The sequence below is a fragment of the Acyrthosiphon pisum genome, chromosome A2 (assembly GCF_005508785.2).
Source record: "Acyrthosiphon pisum isolate AL4f chromosome A2, pea_aphid_22Mar2018_4r6ur, whole genome shotgun sequence".
Lineage (NCBI taxonomy): Eukaryota > Metazoa > Arthropoda > Insecta > Hemiptera > Aphididae > Acyrthosiphon > Acyrthosiphon pisum.
This window is the reverse complement of record NC_042495.1, coordinates 24,578,701-24,579,899: the sequence shown is the minus strand read 5'-3', so window position 1 is coordinate 24,579,899 and position 1,199 is coordinate 24,578,701. Positions and strand designations below refer to the sequence as shown.

General features: G+C 26.6%; 1 protein-coding gene across 3 annotated transcripts in view; it reads right to left on the bottom strand.

The window, feature by feature from the left end:
- Positions 1-1,199, bottom strand: part of LOC100575370 (leucine-rich repeat and immunoglobulin-like domain-containing nogo receptor-interacting protein 2) — a 78,037-nt gene that overhangs the window by 5,363 nt on the left and 71,475 nt on the right. The window contains exons 24-25 of one of the 3 annotated variants that reach the window (XM_029490564.1): positions 233-376; positions 41-157 (exon numbers count right to left, since the gene is read on the bottom strand). The exons of 1 other annotated variant lie outside the window; for it this stretch is intronic. In XM_029490564.1, coding sequence (XP_029346424.1) covers positions 82-157; positions 233-376 — 220 coding nt within the window. In that variant the 3' untranslated portion in view covers positions 41-81. Of the gene's footprint in view, positions 1-40; positions 158-232; positions 377-1,199 lie in introns of those variants that run through there. One more of the 3 variants, XM_029490565.1, reaches the window with a different exon arrangement.

The following is a 1,199-nucleotide window of genomic DNA, read 5'->3' as shown; positions in this document are numbered from 1 at the left end:
ATATATAATTCAGATAATGAAAGTATAGCGATTATTATAATATTAATAAAATATAATATATTGTAGGCAGTTCATGCTGACTTACAAAAGACTCAACGACGTTAATGAATCGAATATTCCAGGTGGAATATTTCTTATCATATTGTGGTCTAAAAACCTATTATAAAATATAAAATGTCATTTTCACTCGGCTATACAATACGATCACATGAAAAATGTGTTTGATACTTACAGTGTATTCATTTTTGTAAGTCCCTTAAACATTTCCAAATCGAGCTTATGAATGTTGTTGTAAGCCAAGTGTAATTCTTTCAAATTCGTTAAGTTATTAAAAGCCCCAGTCTCGATGTTTTTGATTTTATTATTATCCAAGTACCTGGAATACAATACAATTTTCGTTTATCAACTGGTATTCTGAGATATTTTATGATTATAATTAATGAATAATGTTTATTTACACAATTAAAAGTGTAGACATTATAGCAGGGCTTGAAGCTGATTGAAATAATTTCGGTTTCGATTTCGGTTTTGAATACCGGTTTCTAAATTTTACGATTTCAGTTTTAACTTAGCAATAACGGTATTAAGAAATTTCGGTTTCGGTTTCGGTTTTGAATACTGGTTTCTAAATTTTTCGGTTTCGGTTTCGGTTTTCAATATCGGTTTCTAAAATGTTCGGTTTCGGTTTCGGTTTTGAATACCGGTTTCTACATTTTTCGGTTTTGGTTTTAATTTTTCAATACCGGTATTAAAAATGTAATTTCTATTTTGTATACCGGTTTTTACATTTTTAAAAACGGATTTCCAAGCAGACTTGAAATTATAATTGAATGGTTTTATGATACTTAATTATTTGATAAGATATTTGAATGTGTGATACAAAATAAGAGAAATGTTTTAACAGGAGTGATTTTTTAATTTGATTCTACAAATTACAAGCTATAAGGAAGCTAGAATTTAGAACAAAATTAGAACAGTTTAAACTTTAAAGATATGTAGTATATTCATCACTAGACTATCTTTCTTTTAATGCAAACCTCTTCCTTGTTCTAATTTTTTCTTTTGTAGCATTTTATTAATAACAATGGAATAATACTTAATTGTCTTATAAACAAAGTAAATATTTACCTATAATAAAAAAGGATAATAGATTCACTATTAAGTATTTTCACACTTGAAATTTTTTTTTTGTGTAATTA